The 22,960-nt window shown below is 37.6% G+C and overlaps 1 protein-coding gene across 2 annotated transcripts in view; it reads left to right on the plus strand.

The window, feature by feature from the left end:
• GFPT1 (glutamine--fructose-6-phosphate transaminase 1) overlaps positions 1-22,805 on the plus strand; it is a 55,726-nt gene extending 32,921 nt beyond the window's left edge. For both annotated transcript variants that reach the window (XM_040458660.1, XM_040458661.1), the window contains 8 exons: positions 3,808-3,905; positions 8,183-8,303; positions 8,698-8,855; positions 16,112-16,226; positions 16,486-16,613; positions 17,177-17,344; positions 18,036-18,197; positions 18,849-22,805. In XM_040458660.1, coding sequence (XP_040314594.1) covers positions 3,808-3,905; positions 8,183-8,303; positions 8,698-8,855; positions 16,112-16,226; positions 16,486-16,613; positions 17,177-17,344; positions 18,036-18,197; positions 18,849-18,893 — 995 coding nt within the window. In that variant the 3' untranslated portion in view covers positions 18,894-22,805. The remainder of the gene's footprint in view (positions 1-3,807; positions 3,906-8,182; positions 8,304-8,697; positions 8,856-16,111; positions 16,227-16,485; positions 16,614-17,176; positions 17,345-18,035; positions 18,198-18,848) is intronic.
• The last annotated feature ends 155 nt before the right edge of the window (positions 22,806-22,960 follow it).

Genomic DNA, 22,960 nt, shown 5'->3' on the forward strand with positions numbered 1-22,960 from the left:
GTTCTCCTCTCGTTGGGAAGCTTACATGTATGTGCTCAGCCTAGATTTTCTCTTACCAGTTTCTAGATGAGTGAAGGTGTGAACTTCCTCACAGGTTTTCCGGGTGTCTGCTTAATGCCTTTTGAGAAAACCCGTACCTTCCTGCCTGTTTAAGATAGAGCTGAGAGTGCCACTCTGGTCGTATTTCTGGACACTCTGTCTGGACCTTGTGTCACACGAGTGTGCACACCTTGCATAGATGAGTTGGTCAGAAGATAAACTATTTATTGTGAAATCACATTTTTGGAACACTGCTCGTTCATCATGACAGTTTAGTAAACAGTTTAACAAGCCAACTGGGCTAAGCTTCTTAGCATTAATTAGTTTTTGAGAAATAATAGCTAGTGTGCAAAAGATCTGTTCCCAAATCCGTGTGTCATATGGACGGTATTAAGTGTCTTCTTTATGCTGTGTCCTGTTAATTGATTGAATTCTCTGAGTAAATGCTGTCTCTGTATTTTTTTATTTTTTTATTTTTTCTGAGCAGCGTCAGACTTTGTCAACAGGAGAGATTTGTTGAAGCTGAATTATAAACTCAACATCTGTGTTCAGGACACCATGCTGAACATAACAGGGACTATAGGGAAATTATTTCTAATATGGTCTCCTCTTCGAGGTTTTCATAAATCTAGAAGTGGAGTGAATATATAAGTATTTAAAGAAAGGTAAATATGATACCTGGCATTAGAAACAAAGTTTAATGTTGAATTAGGAGTAGAGAATGAATCAGTCTGTGGCTAGGGGCTTTGGGGCCAGGGAAGGCCTCATGAAGCAGGCAGGCATGAGTTTGAAAGATCTGAAAGGTTTAAATAGGTGGAGATGACGTGGGAGCCTTGCAGTTGGAAAGAACAGCATTAGCTGAAGGGGAGATAGTGGAAAACCATCAGCAAGCTGTTGGCGGAATAACGTGTAGTCCAGTTGTCCACATCTAACACTTGAAGCAGAGTAAGGAACATTGAGTCTGGGAAAGAAGGTGGGAGGAGCTGCCAAGGGGGGCCTGGAATGCTCTAAAGTGGGAGGTGCAGGGGGACCGCCTCGTGTAGAAGTTGTAGAGCTAGCAGGAGGCTTAGAAACCAGGGTGATAGAGCTTCACTGGATTGAACTGGGTACCAGTCTGCAGTGTGCACTGGAGGGACGAGAGGCCGAAAAGCAGTCACCAGTTCAGGTGTTGTTCCATCCAGGGTGAAGCGAGGGGAAGGAGAGGGGAGAAACGGGAGCTGCGTCTGCCAGGGTGGGGCTGTTAAAGGTGGTTGCACTGGAAGGACTGTCGCAGTAAGGGAGTGTCGCAGTAAGGACCGCCTTATGGTATTTATGGAAGGAAGATCGGGGAAAAGATTTAATTCATAAAGGAAGACAGTGAGATAAACTTTGAGAAGTTCATGATTTTATTTATTTATTTATTTATTTATTTATTTATTTATTTATTTTTTAACGTTTATTTATTTTTGAGACCGAGAGAGACAGAGCATGAACGGGGGAGGGGCAGAGAGAGAGGGAGACACAGAATCAGAAACAGGCTCCAGGCTCTGAGCTGTCAGCACAGAGCCCGACATGGGGCTCAAACTCACGGACTGCGAGATCGTGACCCGGGCTGAAGTCGGACGCTTAACCGACTGAGCCACCCAGGCGCCCCTAAGAAGTTCATGATTTTAACAAGCACTCTTCTCAATGTTATGTTCCTCATAAAAGTTCTGTAATACAAACAGGATAGCTGTTAACCTTTTTTTTTATCAAGGCAAGGAAATTGAGGCTCTATCAGTTTGAGTGTCTTGCCAAAGGTCACATTGCTGGTCCCTTTTGGAGCCGGACTAGGGTTCGGTGTCCAGTGGTGATCTTGAAATGCTCCATGCCTGCTCCGGTCCTCCGGGCACTCTTATTGCTTCTAGTAGCATGGCCTACCTTATCAGAATTAGGCTTCTCTCGAAAGCATCATCCATTCGGACCTTGGATGACTCCTTCCAGAACTACCTCAGACCTCCCTCAGCCAGCAGGGAATTTGCTAGTTTTTAGGGAACGAGTTGTCAGGCAGCTGATCTTACCATCTTATTTCCCTGTCATTGGTCATCTGGAATACAAGTCTCCCTGGTAGTCTCTCTGCTTTTATACTGAGTCATCTTCACACTGTTGCCGTTGGATGACCTGAACACAACCTCTTGATATTGTGCTTTCTTCCCAGACCTTTCCAATACATGCCGAGGTCTGTGGAAGAATTCTGCAGGCAGAGGTGCACGAACCTTTGTCTAGTGCAGAAGCCACAAGGAGGTCAGTCTGGCTGCAGCGGCCAGGGTGGGAGGGAAAGTACTAGGAGATGAGGTCAGAGTTAAGCAGGAGACGGGACATGTGGGCACTTGAAGCCATAATAAGGATTTTATTCCAAGTTACTTGGGAAGCTGCTGAAGCTTTTTGTGGTTTTATTTTATTTTCCAATTTGCTGATTTTTTTTAAATGGAGAAATATAATACACCCTCTCAGTACTGAAATTTAAAAAGGAGAACATAAAGTTATTCAGAGAAATAAAAAGCAAAACATATGCCTTGGTTTTACATTATGTCCAAGTAAGGTAGAAAAAAGTGTGCAGAAAAAAGTGTCAGACGCAGAGAATGCTGCCCGGTGGTGTGCAGGTCTGTCTTCTCAGCCATCCCCTGAACTGCCCTGAACTCTGGTAGCCACAGTATCTTGGGTAGCAAATTCACTTGGTGGGTGCTCAGGAAATATTAGTTGAATAATGGAATGGACGTTGAATGAAAATTTCTCATAGGTAGAAAAGTAGCTTTTTGTTGCAGTATTTCTAACACAAGAAGCCCTTAGAAGAACACATAAATAGTTATAGAGACAGAAAGAGGACAGACTCATTGGAAGGTTTTGAGATCACTTTATGGTTTTAAAGAATCACTCTACAAAGTGGTTTTATTCTGTGTGTGGAGAACAGGCTCTGGGAGGTGGGGGTAGAAGAGAGAGTAGTTAGGAAAGCGTTGCTCTTGTCTGGGGCAGAGATGTTAGACCACATGATGGTATTAGAGGCTCCTTTTGAAGGTGTGCTCATAGGACCTGCTGGGGATGGATGTGAGGATGGATAGGGGCAGTCGAGGGGCACTGCCATTGGGTGCTTGGGGGTGGCATTTACTGAGATGGGAAGGACTGAAAGGAGAGGGTTTAATATTGTGTTCAGTGCACTGTTCTGGGTGGGAGCACTGTTTGTGTGGGAAACTAATGTAACTAAGTGTTTTCCCAGGTAGCTTAAAGAGATATAAGTAGATATAATAAAATTCACCATTTTTGGTGTATAATTCTGAGTTTTGACAAACTTCCACAACATGATCGTAACCATAACCTCTACAGCCATCAAGATGAAGCATGGTTCCATCACCCTAGAAACCTTCTCATGCCCCTTTGTGGCCAACTCCTTCCGCACCCCAGCCATCACCATCTAGCAGTCTCGTCTGTGTCCTGTGGTTTTTGCCTTTGAGAGAAATTTTAATCTGAAGAGAGGAATGGAAAAATGACCAAACAGGGTAGAGTGTGATAAAACCAGAAGTGTGTGGGATCCCGGAGGGGTGAGGTTAGTTACAAGTTTGGGGGAGACAGTTAAGTTGTGACCTATTTAATTTCATTTTAAAAACCATTCAGAACTGTGCTTCCCAAGAGGTGTGGAAATTCTTTAAAATGGTAGTGTTGTTCCCAGATTGGCTGTGGACACTCATGAAAAGTGATTACCTATTTCAATATGGTTCTTTCCTAAATAATTATATACACAAACTTTTATTTCAGTGAATTTGGGCGGTTTGAAGGATCACATTAAGGAGATCCAGAGGTGTCGGCGTTTGATTCTTATTGCTTGTGGGACAAGTTATCATGCTGGTGTAGCAGTAAGTGGATTCTTAAGATTTTCACTGTTTGATGTTGGATATAGAAGGTATCTGTAACACACCATGTAAAATTATGCTTTGTTATATTATGTTGTCAAGACCAAAATCAGGAGGCATTCGGGGCAGAAATGTTAACAGCTGCTTGGAATTATTTATCAATGGAAGATTTGCTTTAGAAAGGTCCTTAGATATCCAGGTAGACCACCTGCAGTGACTTCATGGAAGGCCAAGGGTCGGAAAGGTTTTCTGTAAGAAAAACTTCTGTAGGAGCTGTCGTTAGGTTTTGCTTATTATTATTTTCTTGACTCAGACAGATGGCTGGTAATGTGTTGAGCCTCAACAGGATCTTACTTGGTAGGCACATTTCTGCAAACAAAGAAAGTCTTCTTTTTGTCAGACTTTGTTCTTTAATTACTTTGGAAGGTAAATTTTTAAAAAATTTTACTTAGAAAATGCATTCCAGTTCTATTCAGAAATAATTGACATACATCATTGTATAAGTTCAAGATGTATAGCATGATGGTTCGACTTAGGTATATTTGGAAATGATTACCACAGAAGGTTCAGTTAACATCCATCTTCTCATAGAGATACCATAAGAGAAGAATATAGAAAGAGATTTTTCTCTGTGCTGAGAACTCTTAGGATTTACTCTCTTAACAGCTTTCCTGTATATCCTGTACAGCAGTGTTTCTTGTAGTCATCATGTTGTACATTACATCATTAGTGCTTTTTTTTGCCAGTACAAAACTGGCAGTTTGTACCTTTTACCATCTTCTTCCAGTTCCCCCCTCTCCACACCCCTACCTCTGGTAATCACAGGTCTGATCCTTTTTTTTTTTTTTTAATGAATTTATTTTTATTATTCATTTTCTTATTTATTTTAGATTCCACATATAAGTAAATCATACAATATTTGTTTTTCTTTGTGATACTTATTTCACTTAGCATAATGCCTGCAGGGTGCATCCATGTTGTCACAAGTGGTAGGATTTCCTCATTTTTCATAGCTGAATAGTATTGCTGTTTGTGTGTGTTTGTGTGTGTGTGTGTGTGTGTGTGTGTGTGTGTGTGTGTGTGTGTGTATACCACAACTTCTTTATCCATTCAATAATTGATGGACACTTAGGTTGTTTCCATGTCTTGGCTTTTGTAAATAATGTTTCTGTGAACAGGGGGGTGCAGATATCCTTTCAAGTTAATGTTTTCCTTACCTTTGGATATATTCCCAGAAGTGGAATTACTGGATCATATGGTAGTTCTATTTTTGCCTCTTTGAGGATCGTCCATAGTGTTTTCCATGGTGGCTGTACCAGTTTACAATCTCACCAACAATGCACAAGGGGGAAAATGTCTGTTCAGGTCCTTTGCCCGTTTTTTAATTGGGTTATTTAATTTTTTTGCAGTTGAGTTTTATGAGTTCTTTATATATTTTAGATATTAGTCCCTTTCACATACCCGGTTTGCAAATATTTTTTTCTCATTCTGTAGTGTACTTTTCACTTTGTTGATGGTTTCTGTTGCCATGCAGAAGCTTTTTGGTTGGATATAATCCCACTTGTTTACTTTTTAATTAGCTTTTTGTGGTTTAGGTGTCATATCCAAGAAATCATCACCAAGACTCATGTCAAGGAACTTTGTTCCTGTGTTTTTTTCTTGAAAGTTCATGGTTTCAGGCCTTACGTTTAATCTTTAATTCATTTTGAGTTAATTTTTGGGAAGCTGAAATTCTGCATCCAAGAAGTGTGTTGGTTGTCCATGCAGAAGCATAGGAATATAATGGTCTTTTAGTCCAGTAAATCAGATCCATGTGTAGTTTTCTTATGAAGAGACCATTTATAATACTGTTGATGTCTTATCATGCTGTTGATGTCAACTCCCATAAGTATAGAAGACCCTTACTCAGTTTCTGCTTCTAGGATTGATCGCGAAGTTTATGACGTAGTAGTTTTTTATTTGCTGGGGTGTAAGTATTTATATCTGTATTTGTGGGAGCCAGTCATTTAACTAGTGATAGAAATTAGATGATTGTCTAGCCCTTGCATCTCAGTTCTCTTACCCACCCACTCCCAAATCACATGGTCTAAAAAAAGGAAAGTCTAGGCAGTATTCAAGGGGAGAGTCCTAAGAAAGTGTTTGTTTTGATCATGGAAATAAAAGAATGAGTTAAAGACATGAGTGTAAATGAAGGGCTTGGGCAGTTCACTCATGGCTTAGATCTATTGTTACTGAGTAAGCCCTTTATTCAGAAGTAAAAAAATTTGATTAAATGTTTCATCTAATGCTAGACGTGAATTTTAGGGCAGAAATTTTATGCTATGTTAGAATTCTCTAATTATGAAATTTGAAAAAATGTAAGGTTTGTTTTGTTTTGTTTTTTGATAGATACTGAAACTACTGTAGTTAACAAACATTAGAAGTCCCTTTGTGGTTTGTCATACAAAACAGTGTCATTAATTCTGTTCTATCTAGTTTTTTGGTTTTGTGTGGTTTTTGGTGGAGTCTAAAATGAATGACACATACGCATAGCTGCTTTTTTATGTATGTAATGTGTATCCTGAACAATAACAATCAACTAAAATCATTCTAAGTATAGTTTGCTTTTCAAAATGTTAATTGTCACTGGGTTTTTACAGTGGCATGCAGTCAGTGGAATTTATAACAGTAAATTAGTCTCTTAGGATGAAAATACGTCATTCTGTCTATTTATAAAGAGTTGCTTCCACTGAAAGAAAAAGACATGTATTAGCACAGATATATATATCTTGAGATTACTTTTGTGGGATATATTTTAAAATATCTGGTAAGTTGCCAGATTTGTATCTTTTTTTTATTTTGAAGAATATAATTCCAATATAACTATTATATTGTGAGGGGGAGGTTTGATTTCTATTTGAGGGAAAACATTTAGCATTTAGGGTCAGTAACTTTGTGTATAATTAGTAAGTAAAATACATCAATGGAAAAGGTTAGTTAAAAATAAGATTTTATCTTTGAAGACTTTCTGTATGTGATATTATAACATTGTTAAAAAGTGCCAAACCAAAGATAGAACAAAACCATTTAGTTTACTTTTTTTTTAAGTTTCTTTCTTTCTGAGAAAGAGCAAGTGGGTGCTTGCGAACAGGGGCAGAGAGATAATCCCAAGCAGGCAGAGCTCGTACCCCTTAGTCTGCCCTTGTGGAAAAGAAAGTTAAAGGGCTGAGGCACCCTGGTGGCTCAGTAGGTGAGGTGGCTCAGTAGGTGAGGTGTTTGATAGTCTGTTTTTGATTTCGGCTCATGTCATGATTATGAGATTGAGCCCCACGTCTGGGCTTTGCACTGACAGTGCAGAGCCTGCTTAAGATTGTCTCTCTCCCACTTCTTCTGCCCCTCCCCTGCTCATGCTCTCGCTCTCTCTCTCTCTCAAAAAAAAAAAAAAAAAAAAAAATTAAAGGGCTATGAAGTGAGGAAACCTTTACAGTTGTTTCACTACTGTGAAGGAGAAATGCACTGGTGGGGCAAGAGATGGGGGAGGGGGTGCTTGCGTAAAGAAGCAGGTGGTCTCCGCAACAACCAAATGTATGCATCTGTAGGGCCTAAAAATTTTGTTGCCTAAAAGTTTATTTTTGTCTGTTGTTTTACATTTTCTGATGATGAGAGTAAAAGGAATTGAATTAGAGTAGAAATTAGCTATACATTAACTAGAATTTAAATAAAAATTTGAAAAGAAAAGAAAGAGAAATTAGTAAAAGAAATGTTATGATATTCTTTGAATAGAAGCACACTGCCCCCTACTTCCCTACTTCACCCTCCATGCTGCAAAGTTTGGAAATAGTAAGCTTTCTTAAACAAGATTTCTAAAATGTATTGATTTTTCTGGAAAATGGTACTCTTTGTGGATACATAGTAATTTTGAAGTGTTTAATTTTTCACGAGGTGTTTATATATCTGTGGCTATCTCATTTGAAATAGGAATTGTCATTAAAAAATTAGGAATTAGGAAGTTAGAGATAACATTCAAGCTAACTCAGAACAGTGCTTTTTCTACCTTCAAAACATTTTATATGTGTGGGTGTGTTTGCTTATAAGAATATATGCATTGCTAACTGTCTAAAGAGACTTGTACTAAATGTTAACAGTGCTTGTATGCTGGCCGGTGGGATAGTCTGTATTTGTATTTTCTAACAATGCTTGTTGTATCATTTTTATGAGAAGTATGCATTGAATCCAAGGAAGTCCAGTGAGCAAGAGTATTTGAAGTAAGGTCATATGACCAGGTCATCTTTTCCTTGCAGACACGTCAAGTTCTCGAAGAGCTGACTGAGTTGCCTGTTATGGTGGAGCTTGCCAGTGATTTCCTGGATAGAAACACACCAGTTTTTCGAGATGATGTTTGCTTTTTCATTAGTCAGTCAGGTATGCTAATTTTAAAAACTTGAAGGAAAGGAAAGTCATTCTTGCTCATGATCATAGCATATCTTGGCAGAAACTGCTATTTGAAGATAAATAGGTATTACAGATGACTTGACAAGTCCAGATTTATTTTGATATTACATAATTGTTTATGAATTTGTAAAATTAACACATTTTACTCTCAAGGAGCTGAATTTTCAAAGACAAAGTAGGAAAGGAGATCCTAAAAAGTAGGAAGCTTTTATTCAAAGTTTGGCAAACTTACTATTTTAAGTGCATGTTTTAAATTTTACTTAAATGATATTCTTGAAAGTATAGTCAGTTTTTTGTTTTTGCATCTAAGAAACAGGGTCTGCTGATTGCTCTGGGTGTTACTTTTGTCTTCCTTCTTACACAGGTGAGACAGCAGACACCCTGATGGGTCTTCGGTACTGTAAGGAGAGAGGAGCTTTAACTGTGGGGATCACAAACACGGTGGGCAGTTCCATATCAAGGGAGACAGACTGTGGAGTTCACATAAATGCCGGGCCCGAGATTGGCGTGGCCAGCACAAAAGTAAGTCTTGACTTTGTTCTCATGATTGTCTAATCATAGTTGTGGTGGAGCACACTAATCTGTATCTTCTGGGTCATTTGTTAGCACTTAGGGAACTCATCAAGTTTACTAATCATTGTAATTATTTTACGACTTCATGGTGAGTAATAGATAAAACACTTGTCATTCTTTGCCTCAGTCCCATCTTGAGGGCTTGAAAGGGCCTCTGCTGGCTATCCATTTATCACTTCTCTTCCTCCTGCCAGTGCCGTGGGGTACATGGTAAATATGATGTCCTCTTCTTTTATTAAGGATAGTTAGGGAATTAGAAAAATAACAAATTTAGAAGCATCCAGTTTTTTTTTTTTTAAATATCCAGTTCAATTCTAATAGTTTTTGACATTTTGACAATAGTTTATTGACATATTTTATTTGCACACTTATGGTTTCTAATAAGTATGACAAAATGTACATATTACCTTTGAAAGTTTGTAAGGGAGGTACACCTTTGGTATAAAATTTGCCTATTTAAAAAAATAAAAATGAATATCCTATGACAGTATCTATTCCACTTTGGATACTACATCTGTGGAGACTTAAACACTTTTTTTAGGGCCTTAGACTACTTTGCTCTTTGAAATTGGGATATATGTAAATTTAGTATTAGTAATAAAAATAGGAATCTTAGATATATAAATGCAAAAGATATTCTCTTTGCACAAATGCATTACTCTTTATGATTTTAGCATTTCTGTTTTTCTGCTTAAGTGTGTAATATTTCTTGCTGATTGTTTAATGAGATACTTAGGTATCAGTGAATTTGATTCTAATTAAAGGTGTGTAGAAGAAGATGTTAACATGTGCATAGCTACATTTGAATTTTTTTCATTAGAAAAAAATTTTTTTAATGTTTATTTATTTTTGAGAGAGAGACAAAGTGTGAGTGGTGGGGGATGGGCAGAGAGAAAGGGAGAAACAGAGTCTGAAGCAAGCTCCAGGCTCCGAGCTGTTAGCACAGAGCCCAACGCAGGACTGGAACTCACCAACAGTGAGATCATGACCTGAGCCAAGTTGGATGCCCAACCGACTGAGCCACCCAGGCGCCCCTGAATTTTTTTCATTTTAAAGAAACTCAGAAGTTTTGGGGAGAAGGAGAAATTTGTGATTCTTCTGTAAAAACTCTGAGTGAGGTTTTTTGTTTCTTGGTTACTTTGATGTTGCTAACACTATAATTTGCAGAAAGCTGAAACCTGAATTTTCTCCATGTGGTAATTAAAACATGTACGATGTTTGTGCTTGGGTTTCCATTCTGTGCTTGAATAAATAACCAGCCGCCCTCAGCAGCAGCATACAGAGTTTTGGAACAGTGTCCAGACAGACAGCTTTGATCAGGGATTGGCATTCCAAGGCCCCTTTATTCACAACACATGGCGAAACAAGGGCTTCACCGTGGGATATGTGGGATGTGGGGTCACACCACTGAATGGACTCTATTGACTTCCTTTTTATTAAAATCTTTCTTGAACTGTGAGCTGCCAGGGGAAGTACAATTTTTTTCATTTCTAATTCTGTTTCTCACAGAAACTTTAATTTTTCTCAACATTTTATTACGATATTTTCAAACACACAGCAGAGTTAAAGGAATTTTATGTTAACACCCATATACCTATCACCTAGATTCTACCATTAACCTTTTCTTCTATAGCTTTATTGAAGTATAAATTTCACACCATAACATTCACTAATTTTCAGTGTATAGTGTTAGTAAATTTGTTAACTGTCACTACAGACCTGTTTTAGAAGACTTACTTGAAAAAAAGTTCCTTTGTGCCCATTTCCAGTTAACCCTTACTCCCGCCTCTTAGCCTCAGCCTGAGGTAGCTATAATTGCTTTCTCTTGCTATACTATGTCATTTTCTAGAAATTTCTTATAAATGGGATTGTATAATGCATGCCTTTTGTGTCTGGCTTCTTCCACTTAACAGGACGTTTTTGAGATTTTTTCATGTTATTATCTCTAGCAGTAGTTCTCTTTTTTGCAGGTCCTTTTAAATAATCTTTTTATTTTGGGATAACTATAGGTTTATAGGAAGTTGCAAAGATAGTACAGAGAAGTCCATGTACTTTTCACCCAGTTTCTCCAATGGTTACATCTTATGCAAGAAAATAAGCATCTTTTCATATTAGATATTGTAATTAATTTCTTTTAAAAAATGACTTCCTTGGGGCGCCTGGGTGGCGCAGTCGGTTAAGCGTCAGACTTCAGCCAGGTCACGATCTAACGGTCTGTGAGTTCGAGCCCCGCGTTAGGCTCTGGGCCGATGGCTCAGAGCCTGGAGCCTGTTTCCGATTCTGTGTCTCCCTCTCTCTCTCTGCCCCTCCCCCGTTCATGCTGTGTCTCTCTCTGTCCCAAAAATAAATAAAAAACGTTGAAAAAAAAATTAAAAAAGAAAAAAAATGACTTCCTTAAAATTCTTAGTAAGCCTAGCAGTTTAGTCTTTCTTTAATTTTTCTTGGATTCTTTAAGTTTTCTTGGATTCTAAGTTTTGTTTTCTTTAATTGCCTTAGACATTCTAGGCTTGGAGTTGTACGGTTTTGCAGTTTTTAGTAATAGGCTGTTTCTGAATGGCAGATATGTTTACATGTTAATAGGTGATCAAAAAAGTTTATTATTGGTCCTAATCCCTGGCCCTGTGATGGAGCTAGCACAAGAATTCTATAATCTTGATTACAAATCCCCAACTTTGCCTAAAAAACTGTCAGGGCTAGAGAGAGGGTAAGTCTCTCATAATTTCAGATCACAGACAGTTTGTGTTTCTGTAGGAATTGATGGGCATAAATATGCAGGTTTAGCAATTTTTGTATGTTATTGCAGGTGTTTAAAATTTAACCACACTACTGACTTTTGTTGAATTTTAAAAATAAACCGATAATAACTTTTTGGCCTAATAAAAAGTAAAACCAAGTTTAAAAGTTCAGAGTCAACATTTTCCTGGTAAATTCTTTCAAACTTAAGTAAGTTCTAAGTGTGAGGTGTAATTTGCTTTCCTCATAATTTGTTTTCTGGTATATATTGATGAAATGAAAAGCATGAAATTGTAAATTAAGCTGTAATAAGAATGCAATGGAAAAATATGTGCGTTATTCTATTCTAGGTTAAAGTTATTCTATTTAATATTTATATTTAAAAACCAGTGTTGAGATGTCTTAAGTCCAAATAAGGAAATGTTACTATGTAAAATAACATTTTTACTCAGGTAAAAACCATCTGATTGGTTTGAATTGGAAACAGTTTAGGGATCCCGTGGGTCCCAGATACTGGGTCTCTCCCCCTGTCCTGATCATATGTTTTGTGATTAATTGGTTTATTGAAAAATAACTGTCAGTAGGAAAAGGTAGACTGGAAGGGACTGGAGTTTAAGAATACAGATGTGCTCATTAGCCTGGAGGCAAGGGGCTGTGAATCCACTTCAGTGCTGTGGGGGGGAATCACAGCCTACTGGTAGGACACATGGGAACACAGGGACAGGTAGCTGTGAGGGAATTGTATGAGCAGCTAGCAGCTGGGAGGTCCAGCAAGGGACAATAGGGAGTCTCATTTAACTACTGGGAAGGTAAGGAGCATTAGCAGACTGTGATTTTTATTATACAGGAGGCTCATTATCCACATTATGACAGGAAAATATTCACTAATGAAGTGATTCCTTATCCAGAGAAGAGTAGTAGAAATTCAGCCTATAATCTACAAAAAAAAAAAAATCGGAATAAATTTCTTAATGTTAAAATTATATATAGCACTGTAGCTGACCACACCGCAATATTCCTAGTAATTTAATAATAAAATATAAGGGGCACTTGGGTGGCTCAGTTGGTTGAGTGTCCGACTCTTGATTTTGGCTCAGGTCATGATTCCAGGGTTGTGGGATAGAGTCCCGTACTAGGATCCTTGCTGAGTGTGGAGCCTGCTTAAGATTCTCTCTCTCCTGAGGCTCCTGGGTGGCTCAGTCCATTAAGCGTCTGACTTCAGCTCAGGTCATGATTTCATGGTTCGTGAGTTCAAGCACTGCATCAGACTCTCTGCCGTCAACTCAGAGCCCACTTTGGATCTTCTGTCTCCCTCTGTCTCTGCCCCTCCCTTGCTTGCTTGCTCTCTCTCAAAAATGAACATAAAAAAAAAAAAGATTCCTTCTGTCCTTCTCCTTCATGTGTGCGTGCTCTGTCTCTCTCTCTGTCTCTGTCTCTCTTTCAAAGTAAATAAATAAATAAGAACCTCAAATGCCTGAAATATAAAATATAGTTTCTCTAAATGACTGGTGAGTTAAAAAGGTCTCAAAACTGCTATTAAAAAGGCTTCATGCAAAAATAATGACAATGAACAAACATGGTTCAAAATTTAGAAAGTGCGGCCAAAATGATAATTAGAAGTAACTTCATAGCATTAAATGCTTTACTAAAAAAGAAAAAGGAAACCCAAAATAGCAGGAGACAAATAATAGAGAAAAATGAATGAAACAAGGTTCTCCTTATTTCCAATCGACAGGACAGACTACCTGCAGAGCTTAAGAATACCAAGTAAAAGATTTCTTAGAATGAAGAAGAATTCATACAAAGTGCTTTATATAAAATATATACAAGATATTTTCCTATAAATTGACAGTGGCTACTTAGAAAAGATATGAGGGGTGTGTTTGGAGGAGGGATTCTGTTTTCAGTAGCTATAAAAATATTTACAACTCTACCAAGCACTGTCTAAGATGCTCCCTAATAAATACTTACTGAGTAAATGAAAACTGTAACTTTACGGACTTTTACATTTTTAGCACAAATTGATGAAAATGCCGTGTTTCTGGATGGGAAGATTGTTTTGTAAACAACTGACAGATCTGTGGGACAGAATCAGTTCTGCAACATAACTCTAGTATGCCGTGAGAACTGAGGCTACAGGAAATGTCATGAGCCAGTAGAGAAGGGAGGGCTGAAATGGAGGGAAAATTGGCTATTTGTAAGAAGAAAACACAAGTTAACACCTTGCACTAAAATAAATTTCAGATGGACTGAAAGGAAAAAAATTAAATAAAAAGGGACAACGAAAACAACAGAATTAAGAAAATTAATAGTACTTAACTGATGCTGGAATGGAAGGACTAAGCCTAACAGTACTACTTAAAAGTTTAAAAAAATAAAACTTCTAAGTTAATAAACACCATTATAAAAAAAGGTTTACCCCAAACTGGGAAAAAAGTATTTGAAACATAACAATAAAGACCTTAAGACCAACTAAAAAAAAAAACAAAACAGAACTCCCACACCCCAAGTGCAGAAATAAGTGAAGAACAATGAAGTTAAGTCTTCAAAGAGAAAACATAAATGGCCAATGAACATGAAAACAATCTTAACTTGTCAGATTCAGGATATTTGTGATAAGGTAATACTGAGAGGCCATTACCTAGCAGGCAAATGGTAAACATACGCATCTATGCATCTCTCACATTCTCATACAGCTAATGGGAATGAAAATAATCTTGGTAGTTGACAGAAAGCTTGCTTGCTTGCTTGCTTGCTTGCTTTCTTTCTTTCTTTCTTTCTTTCTTTGCTTACTTACTTACTTACTTACTTACTTACTTACTTACTTATTTATTCAGTTAGTTAGTTAGTTAGTTAGTTAGTTAGTTAGTTAGTTAGTTAGTTTTGAGCACAGAGCCCCTGATGCAGGGCTCAATCCTATGGACTGTGAGATTATGACCTGAGTTGAAATCAAGAGTTGGATGCTTAACTAACTGAGCCACCCAGGTGCCCCATAGTTGACTGCAGGTTTTAAACATTCACCATTTTATGGCCTAGGAAAATAAATGTCTTTTAGTTCAAACTTTTATGAGTAAAAGTTTGTTTTGAGCCTGTGTGTCAGCTGTTATGCCGAGTGCTTTACACTGGTCTCGTTTCATTCTCATGATAACGTTGAAAATAAATGTCCCTTTGACAGGTGGGCCATCTGAGGCCTAAAGAGATGGAAAGCTGCTCAAGTTTCAAAACTGTGCCTCACACGGTAGTAAACAAGAAAGAAGGCACTCTTCCTTGGAAAGTGCTTGTGATTTAATGGAGAATAAGAGCAAGTTATAAAATTATACCTACTAATTAAGTTTAACTATTTATTTTTAAATTTTTTAAATATTTATTTATTTTTGAGAGAGAGAGACAGAGAGGAAGCAGGGGAGGGGCAGAGAGACACAGAATCTGAAGCAGGCTCCAGACTCTGAGCTGTGAGCTGTCAGCAGAGTCCGAGGCGGGGCTTGAACCCACAGACCTCCAGATCATGACATGAGCTGAAGCCAGACACCTAAGCGACTGAGCCACTCAGGTGCCCCCCCTTTTTAAAAAATTTTTTTAATGTTTATTTTTGAGAGAGAAGTTTCTTAACCATTTAAAGAAAAGAAAGGCAGTGAAGATTAGAAGGCAATATTCACAAATGTTATTAATACTATTATTAAAATGTAATGATTTCTAAGATTGAGGATTATTCTTATTTCTACCTACCTTTCTACAATTGAAGCTAAAAATTTTTTTTTAGCCAAACTGGGGATGGGGATGGGGGAAGGTGGCAGTGAGCAACAAGTATATTGGCAAAGGTTAAAAAATCCAAGAACAATTTTTATTTTACTTATTATTATTTATCAAAAATTTTAATGTTCATTTTTGAGAGAGAGAGAGTGAGAGAATGAACAGGGGAGGGTCAGAGAGAGAGGGAGACAGAATCTCAAGCAGGCTGCAGGCGTTGAGCTATCAGCAGAGAGCCCGATGCGGGGTTCAAACTTACGGATGGCGAGATCATGACCTGAGCTGAAGTCAGACACTTAACTGACTGAGCCACCCAGGCACCCCTCAAAGAACAATTTTTTAAAAATCCAACCAAACCAATGTAAGTACCTCAGGGATTCTTCAGTGAGTGCCTTGCTTTTGACTTCTATCAAAAACTTAAATTGGTCGTGCATGTGCAGAGTTACTCTCTGCTCGCTTTTCCTTTCTAGTGCATTAGAAGGAACTTCTGTTTTTGTCTTTGGAAATAAAAGTTAGGTCATTTGTTCAAATTCAGAAAGGGAGAATAGTGATAGATTTCTCAAGTACTGGTTCAGTTCGCTGTTACTAATGCTATTTTAAAAAATGGGCAATACATATTTGTAAAACTAATGGGAGGAAAGTCTTTATTTTCATCATTTTACATTAAAAATTCCAAGTTCTTAAAATGCAGCTGCAGCTAATTGTGCTTTTTTGCGTTGTTCCAGGCTTACACCAGCCAGTTTGTGTCCCTTGTGATGTTTGCCCTCATGATGTGTGATGACAGGATCTCCATGCAAGAGAGACGCAAAGAGATCATGCTTGGATTGAAGCGGCTGCCTGGTACGAAGATCCTCACACAGTACATTTTTGTTGTCCGAGGAAGTAGCTAATGGGCGATGTTCTCTTCTTGTCCTTGACGCTGTGGTTTATAGCTATTTAGTCAAAAAGATCTTTTTTGCCTAGTATTTAAAAACCCCTCACTGAGATCACAGAAGATAGAAGCACTGGTCTTTTGTTGGTTGCTACCAGTATATTATTGTTACTATATCAGTTCAGTTTATTGTCCTTCTTTCATAGACTTTGTTAATATTCTTAACAGATTTGATCAAGGAAGTATTGAGCATGGATGATGAAATTCAGAAACTGGCAACGGAACTTTATCATCAGAAGTCAGTCTTGATAATGGGACGTGGCTATCATTATGCTACTTGTCTTGAAGGGGCACTAGTAAGTCTTCTCACTTGTAATTTCAGTCTTTTGGACATGAGGACCTGGCACGTAGCCATAATTTTTAGATGGAATGAAATAGGTGGAACTTTTGAAAATGCCTTTGTTTTTATGTGCTCTGATTTGTTATCTTGAGAAAGGGTAACAGAATACTTAATTCAAAAGTGAAAATCAAGAAAAGTACATTTTAGTGTGGTAATTTGGGTTTAGCAAGTAACTTGGTTAATTTGTTGTCCAAATATGAATAAATAAAAGATTGAATTTTTTCTAGGTGTGAGATTTAATTGAGGTCAAGCATGAGGCAAGTAGAGAATAGCCACCGAGTAAGATGAATATATTCATGGTCACCTAAAATCTTCAAAAAGTTTTTGTGGTTTTAAAACTTGTAGTTACTTGTTGAGAGTTTAGAAATAATGATCTATTAACCTGTATTTACAGGCCAGTGGTCCTTTAATACTTCTGGATAAATAGTGACTTCAGACACCAGATGTTTTGTGTAATACTTCCTTAAGAATGGGTTTTTGAAAAACAGACTGAAGACTAATCTAGTTCTTTCCTGTTAGAAAATCAAAGAAATCACTTATATGCACTCTGAAGGCATCCTTGCTGGTGAATTGAAACATGGCCCTCTGGCTTTGGTGGATAAGTTGATGCCTGTCATCATGATTATCATGAGAGATCACACTTACGCCAAGTGTCAGAATGCTCTTCAGCAGGTGGTTGCAAGGCAGGTAAGTTAGGGGCTGCTGTGAGGGGACCTGGGGTTCTCTAAGAGTTGGGTCACTAAAGCTTATTTGAATTTTATGACATTTAAAGTGATAATCCAGTGCCCGGTAGGAGGCTTAGAAAACATGTTTAAGTTTACATGTGAAGAATTGGAGATGCTGAAGAGTTTTGACAGGACCCGGCTCCTAGATCTCATAATAAGCACCGCCAAGACTAAAACTGAGGTCTAGTCTCCAGATCTTGTCCTATTTATTAGTGTATGCTGCTCCCTCTTAAGTTAATATTCTTAAAAGTATATTTCAGGAGGAACTAGGTTTTACATTAATATTACAGGTGCTGTGCTTAACAGTTTTCTTCAGATCATTTGGCTTTTATATAAAGCCTCAAAGATATTACTGTCTGGGCACAATGTAGTGGTCATGAAATTGAGCTTCGAGGGCAGGCAGACTTGGATTCAAGTACTGAGCCGGGTATTTCTCGTTTCTGTGAGTTTAAACCCATTACTGAATCCCACAAAGTTTCAGTTTCCTTGGCTATAAGTGAGATCAATCTGATTTACCACGTGGGATTGTGAGTCAGTGAGGCCACATGCAGATGCGCAGTGCAAAATTTGCACATTCACGTCCAACAGCCCTGCCGTTGCTTACCAGTGATGGTGCATCTGTGTGTGTGTGTGTGTGTGTGTTTCTTTCCCAGGGACGCCCAGTGGTGATATGTGATAAGGAAGATACCGAGACCATTAAGAACACTAACAGAACAATCAAGGTGCCCCACTCCGTGGACTGCTTGCAGGGCATTCTCAGTGTGATCCCCTTACAGTTGCTGGCTTTCCACCTTGCTGTGCTGAGAGGCTATGATGTACGTGATGGGCCCCTGCAGAAATCTTGGACTTTTTTTTTTTTTTTTACCCAGTTCACTTTGAGAGTTTTCCTTTAAAATTTTTAGCAATAGCATTTGAGAAATCCTTCAGATATTTATCTGTCACCTGTTACAGCGGCATGGCCCAATTTGTAAGTTACATCATAACCTTTTCTTACATACAGAACCTGAAGGAACCTTGGACCCTAACTCCGAGAGTAGAGATGACCTCCTTGGGGAACACCTCTGTGTTTCCTGTTTCTTTTGGGGTAGCTCTTGGCAGTTCTTGTTTGGGATGCCCCCACGCACCACAGGACTTAGCATTCCTGGCCTCGCAGTCACTCTGACAATCGAACGTCCCACTCTTCCACACTTCCAGTGTCCCCTGAGAGGGCTGCCACCTTTATGGAGGACCGTAGGAGCACTTCCTGTGCTGAACCTGCTCCTTCAGGATCCTTTTTCCTCTTTTCAAGACTTTTGAGATACATTATTTGATTGTATTTTCCCATTTTAGTTCTTTGTAGTGTGTAACTAACATGGTTAATGAACATGTTGTTTTCTGGTTTTATATACAAAAATAATTTGCTTAGAGTAACTGCTCCTCTCCCCCTGGTCTATACAATATTCAAATAATGCTCTTTTTTTTTGCAGGTCGATTTCCCCCGGAACCTTGCCAAATCTGTAACTGTAGAATAAGGAGCATCTGCAACTCTGGGCGATTGAGCAACACAAGACACCTTTTGTATTTAACACCTTGATTTAAAATAGCACCCCTCGAAGCCTTTTTTAGTAAATCCTTATTTATATATCGGTTATAATTACTCCACTCAATTTGTGATTTTTGTGAAATTACCTCATATTTTTCCAGTAATTTGTGGGGGAGTTTAAATAATGGAATTTATATTGGAATTGTTATCACAAAGAGATTTAGCTCTCATTTTCTTTAAAGGATGCTGGATGTTGGATTTCTGGGTCCTCCACTTCAGCCTGGGAGGACTATGTGTTTTTAGAATAATTGGCCTTTGTTTTACCGAGCTTCTATTCATTCAGCTCAAAGAAAGTGTAGTACATTTAACTGGATATCTGAAGCCAGCAGCAATGTATGCTAATACTTGGACATTTAATTAAGGTCTTGCTAAGTTTACGTGTAAAGAGAAGATGCTGTGATTTGTTTTGAAGTTTGTGTTTTGGTTTTAAATCAAACTGTAGAACTTAAAAAGTGAAAGCTTTTCTTGGTGGAATTTCTTGGTGGGATTTCTATGTAAGTTACATTAACCTGAGTCTCTCAGACCTGTTGCTTGTTAGGTGGAAGTTGAGTTCACTTAGGAAGCTAGAGTGTAGTGCATTGGTTTTTTTCCAGTTCTTAACAGCAAGTTATTTGCACAATCTCATAGCACAAACTTTTAAATTTGAGCTGCTTTAGACAACTGACAACATGGTTTTCAGTGTGAAGATGGGGGACATACAGATGGGGTGTCCTACTCCTGGTTTTTCCATTTTCTAAAACTGGTTTCTATTTTCTAATATCTGTAGTTTTTTTGTTTTGTTTTGTTTAATGACTGCTGAATGACTTAGTTTATCTTATTCTTTGAAATTACCACACAAAGTTGTTACTAAATGTCTGAGATTAAATCAGTATTGATATATGTAGATTTCTCTTTAATTTTGCCCTGAGGAAAATTGTCTTGTAGTGAATTTTAGCTTTTTACTGCCTTGTTGCATAAACTAGTACCTTTGCGCCAGGTGGAAGTTCTCTGTAGTTTGGAAGATTTGCAAGTTTTTTGACTAATCACTTGACTCTAAGTGTGTATGCTGGGCTAGGCTTCGAGAAAGCCGTATGCTTTACACTGAGACTAGTGAAGGATTGCATCAAATATAATGTTACTTCCTAGGTATTTTTCTCTATTATCTGTGTTTTACTCCTGACATATATTTAGGAATGAAGAAGATATGAATAAATAAAGTGAAATCGAGGTGCCTTCAGCTGGTTTACATCGGAAATGGAAATTAACAATTTAGATTAAAATAGAGTAGAATATTGGTTTGACACCCAAAATGTCTTGAGTAATAATTTCCCCATGGGGTTTTTTTTGCCAAATCTTGGGGGTTATAGGGCAGCGTGTCTGTGTTTTGGTGAAGTCCTTCTCTTTTTAAAGTTTTCACTTTTAAATTGTGAAGATACTTAGCATAATTATTTAAGTAAGTTCAGCCTTTTTCTTTTTTCTGTGTTTGAATTTCTTGATGAGGTTAAGATTTTCTAAAAGCAATTGCTGCAAGTGCGGCACATAGTTCTGCTTGTGTATTAGGGTTAGAAAAAATACTTTGCATATTTTGAGGTACTTTGGAAGGACTGTCATAGATGGAGACTAGAAACCTGATTGTTTCTAAAAATAAAGTAAGGTTACTATTTACATCTTATATATAGCTACTATGGCTATATCTATGTATTTTAAATGTTTCTGAGATTATTTTGTTTGGGCTTGCTAATTTTAGTATATGTTTTAGAGTCATTTCTTCTGTTTGTTAAATTATGCATTTTATGTTTCTGATTTGTATGGATTTGGCATTTCCTAATGGCCTAAAAAGTTGGAATCAGCATCCTAAGTGAACAAATATGTGAAATCAATCATTAGTTTTCAGTTTCTCTGTTTTTCTCTTCTATGGCTGTCTGTCTGTCTCTCTCTTACACACACACACACACACACACACACACACACACTTCAAGCTAGGATATGTTCTGAATTGAATATCAAAAGCTGATATTAAAGAACAAAGAAGTGGTATTTTCCAAATAAACATGGTTTCTCTTCATCCCTTCTTGCTTCTTATTTTATTTAATGTAGTGATTTTTAAATGCTTTTACACATTAATTATGAACACAAAAAGTACTGTAATGAGGCAAATCACTAACAAGTACACATGCCCAATTAAAACCAATGTAATCTAGGATAAGAAAACCTGATTTTTCCAAGAAAGATATTCTACAAAAGGAGTCCTTTATATAAAAAGTTCTTTCTTGTAGCACATTTAAAGTTTAAATTCATTCATATGTAACTTAGAGTTTCTTACCTCAGCCATGAGCCCTTTTTAGGCTGGGGTCGTGTGTAACCTCTAACACGTGGCCCAGTAAATGATTGTTACTCTGCAGTCAGTCAGCTTTTCTATCTCTTTTAAATTACCTATGCCACAGATATAAATGATAAGAGGAAAATTAATGTTAACTGTTTTTAGTTTGCTATATGTCAGCATCCTATTACGGGCAAGTCAGTGTGCAAGAAACTGAAAAGGATATCTTGTTTAAAGTCAAGTCTGCTTGTCACCAGGCCGTCTTATCACCGGTGAAGATTAAGATGATTGCAAGGCACAGGGTGAGAGAGTGGAAAAATGGAGGTGAGCTGGGTTGTTAAATGTTGTTAGCAGATTTGTTCACTTAGACAGTGGTCCAAGTTTAGGGTCGTATTATGTTCAAAAGAGGTTATTAAAATGCATTTTGTAGAGTTAGCTATTATCACGGGCTGGTTAGACCATATATCTGTGGTACTCCAAGGAACAGCAAAGGCGAAATGCAGGTAAAAAGCAAGCAAGCATAGATAGCACTCAAGGGGAGGTGACACAGGGTGGAGTGCAGATGGGGCTGGGGGTTAAGAGAGCTAACACAGATTTTCTTACGTTTTGTGGAAAGTTGTTTTTAACATGGTAGTGTCTTATCCTTCTGAATACAGGTCTCTTGGCCTAAGCTAATAATGAGGACGGGGAAAGGAGCCCCCGGCCCCCCCCCCCCTTAAAGCTCCTTGGTGATGTTCATTTGGCGCTTATTCATATTAAAACCTTCAAAGAAGGAAGACCAGCTGAAGTGTTTGCTTTAACAAACATTTTAAGAAGTCTTTTGGAGTCAGTGTTTTATCTTAAAAAAAATTAGGATATACTGTAGCAATAAAAGGGAAAGACTAATGTTAACTATTTATTGTATATTACAATTTAAGTGATTTTTCTAAAAGCACAATGTCATTGGAAAGTGTTTATTGAAAAAGAAATCATAGCTCGCATAGAATTTGTGAAGGCCAAAGAAATGGAAGGAAATGGTAAAGGAAGATAGTTTAGCCTTATATCCACAAATTTAGTGGATTTTGTATACCAGACCACCGGATAGAGTGTCTTATCCATGAAAACATATTTCAGATTACTTTTTTTAACCTCAAGTTCAGAAATACTAACACATGAGTTTTTCTCACAATATTTCAGGATAGTTAAAACATCAGTATTTTCCTAGCTTGATGAATTTAACCTTATCTTCAGATCTATGACATGACAACCAATAGGACTGATAACATTAGCTTTGAACCAGTCATTTCCAGGGTTAAAATGAACATCATAGTTAACTAGCAAGACTGTAAAGTTATGCTGTATTAACTTAGAAGTCTGTAATAGCTTGATAATCAATATTATGGAATCTACCATCAATAATGGCTAATGAGAACATTTTAGGAAATTCTTGAATTACCTTTCTTACGGTACTCAGAATGAATATGGGAATGATCCTGTTAGCTTTTTAAAATATTCTGTGGCTATTTTGTTTTCGCTTAAATAAAACTTTTCATATTTGTGTAAGTTATACTTTTTGTGAGCTGGAGATTTTAGAATCCTTGCTTTGTTTCAGTTTTCTGTTCTTTTAAGATGAATGTTTAGTTTCCTGAGCCAGTTGGTCATTTCTTCTTCATGTCTTGTAAGTCCAAGAACTCTAACAGTGAACTGTGAATAAGTTA

Source organism: Herpailurus yagouaroundi, unplaced genomic scaffold (assembly GCF_014898765.1).
Source record: "Herpailurus yagouaroundi ecotype Mexico unplaced genomic scaffold, PumYag 221, whole genome shotgun sequence".
In the NCBI taxonomy this organism is placed as follows: domain Eukaryota; kingdom Metazoa; phylum Chordata; class Mammalia; order Carnivora; family Felidae; genus Herpailurus; species Herpailurus yagouaroundi.